At 51.3% G+C, this 2,079-nt stretch overlaps 1 protein-coding gene across 1 annotated transcript; it reads left to right on the forward strand.

The window, feature by feature from the left end:
• The first annotated feature begins 246 nt into the window (after nt 1-246).
• On the forward strand, nt 247-1,206 carry LOC128903551 (olfactory receptor 14A16-like). The gene has a single exon (XM_054187567.1). The coding sequence runs from the start codon at nt 247-249 to the stop codon at nt 1,204-1,206; it is 960 nt and encodes a 319-aa protein (XP_054043542.1).
• Nucleotides 1,207-2,079: the final 873 nt, after the last annotated feature.

Raw genomic sequence — 2,079 nt, forward strand, 5'->3', positions numbered from 1 at the left:
GGGCTCAGCAGTGTTCAGGCTAAAGGCAATGGGAAAGAGAAGGATTTCTGCCCCTGCAAAGAAAGTGCCCTCAGCAGCACAAACTTGATCTCACAAAAAGGATCTGAATGAAATTATTCCAAAGGAAGAGAAGTCCTTTTGCGGAGATCTTTTTGGAAACAGAATGAGGTGGGGTCAAAGAAGTCTGCCTTAACTTGCCAAGGTCTTTCCCTCTTTCAACAGTCCCCCATGCCCAGAGCGGAACAAATGTCCAACGGCAGCTCCATCAGCCAGTTCCTCCTCCTGGCATTCGCAGACACACGGGAGCTGCAGCTCTTGCACTTCGGGCTCTTCCTGGGCATCTACCTGGCTGCCCTCCTGGCCAACAGCCTCATCATCACCACCATCGCCTGTGACCACCGCCTCCACACCCCCATGTACTTCTTCCTCCTCAACCTCGCCTTCCTCGACCTCGGCTTCATCTCCACCACTGTCCCCAAAGCCATGGTCAATTCCCTCTGGGACACCAGGGCTATATCCTACACAGGATGTGCTGCCCAGCTTTTTCTGTTTGTCTTCTTCCTTGCCGCAGAGTGTGCCCTTCTCACTGTCATGTCCTATGACCGCTCTGTTGCCATCTGCAAACCCCTGCACTACGGGACCCTGATGGGCAGCAGAGCTTGTGTCCACATGGCAGCAGCTGCCTGGGGCAGTGGGTTTCTCACTGCTGTCCTGCACACAGCCAGTACATTTTCCCTGCCCCTCTGCCAGGGCAATGCTGTGGACCAGTTCTTCTGTGAGATCCCCCACATCCTCAAGCTCTCCTGCTCACACTCCTACCTGAGGGAACTTGGCCTTCTTATATTAAGTGCTTTGTTAGTTTTTGGATGTTTTATTTTCATCGTGCTGTCCTATGTGCAGATGTTCAGGGCCGTGCTGAGGATCCCCTCTGAGCAGGGACGGCACAAAGCCTTCTCCACGTGCCTCCCTCACCTGGCCGTGGTCTCCATCTTTATCAGCACTGGCTTATTTTCTCACCTGAAGCCCCCCTCCATCTCCTCCCCAGTTCTCGATCTGGTGGTGGCAGTGCTGTACTCAGTGGTTCCTCCAGCAGTGAATCCCCTCATCTACAGCATGAGGAACCAGGAGCTCAAGGAGTCCATTAGGAAAGTCATTTATTCGATGTTTGTCAATATTGATAAATTTTTCATCACTGTCCACAAATGACATCTACGGTATCCCAGTGCAGGCCTGTACTCTGTTTATTGTTTTTTCTTTCTAGCATTTCCTGTAGTGTTGTTTATGGTTATTACATTTTTAAATAATTGTTTGTATTTAGCTCACTCTCCTGAGACATGAACCCATCTCTCTCTATCGCCTGAAACCTGTATAAATGTTTTTCTAACACAATTTGAGAGCTGCCACTTCTGTAATGTCTCTCTAATACTGTGACATCTTCCCTGTGCAGTTCCTCAAGTTTTGGCTGTTCTTCCAAAGCTGATATCAGGAACAGGCCCCGATGTTTCACCCCAAAAGGGCCCGAGTAAAAAGCTCGTTGTCATATTGGAAGCTGTTAGGGAATAAGGGTTGGACTTAGGACTCATCTGTTGTTGCCTATTGACGGTGGAGATGGTGAATGGTCACTGAGATACTGTCATAGTGCAGTGTCCCAGCGTGCGACAGGGCAGAGGACGTACTCCAGGAGAAGGATCTGGAGGTGCCTGGAGAGCCTGCGAGATAGGCACGGACTGTGTGCACCTGGGGTGGTCAGTGACTGGAGCCTCACAAAGCGAGCGATCGCCCAAAGTGGAGTCACCCAAAGGGAAAGCATTAAGTCCAGGTATCTGCAAGGAAACAAGATGGACACAGGCAACCCGACACAGACCAACTCCAAAGGGCACCAGCACCTTTACAGCGACCCACCAACAGCAGCACTTACACGACCATGAGCAACACAACTGGCCCCATCCTTTTCCCACTCTGTGGCTGATCTGATGTGAAGGTTGCATGAGTGGTCCGTACATTCCCGGGCCTGGGTCTCTCCATTGCCCCGTGTCCTCCTCCTCCTCCTTGCCATCCCGCCCCAGCAAAGCATGTACA

The sequence above is a fragment of the Rissa tridactyla genome, unplaced genomic scaffold (assembly GCF_028500815.1).
Source record: "Rissa tridactyla isolate bRisTri1 unplaced genomic scaffold, bRisTri1.patW.cur.20221130 scaffold_47, whole genome shotgun sequence".
NCBI lineage: Eukaryota > Metazoa > Chordata > Aves > Charadriiformes > Laridae > Rissa > Rissa tridactyla.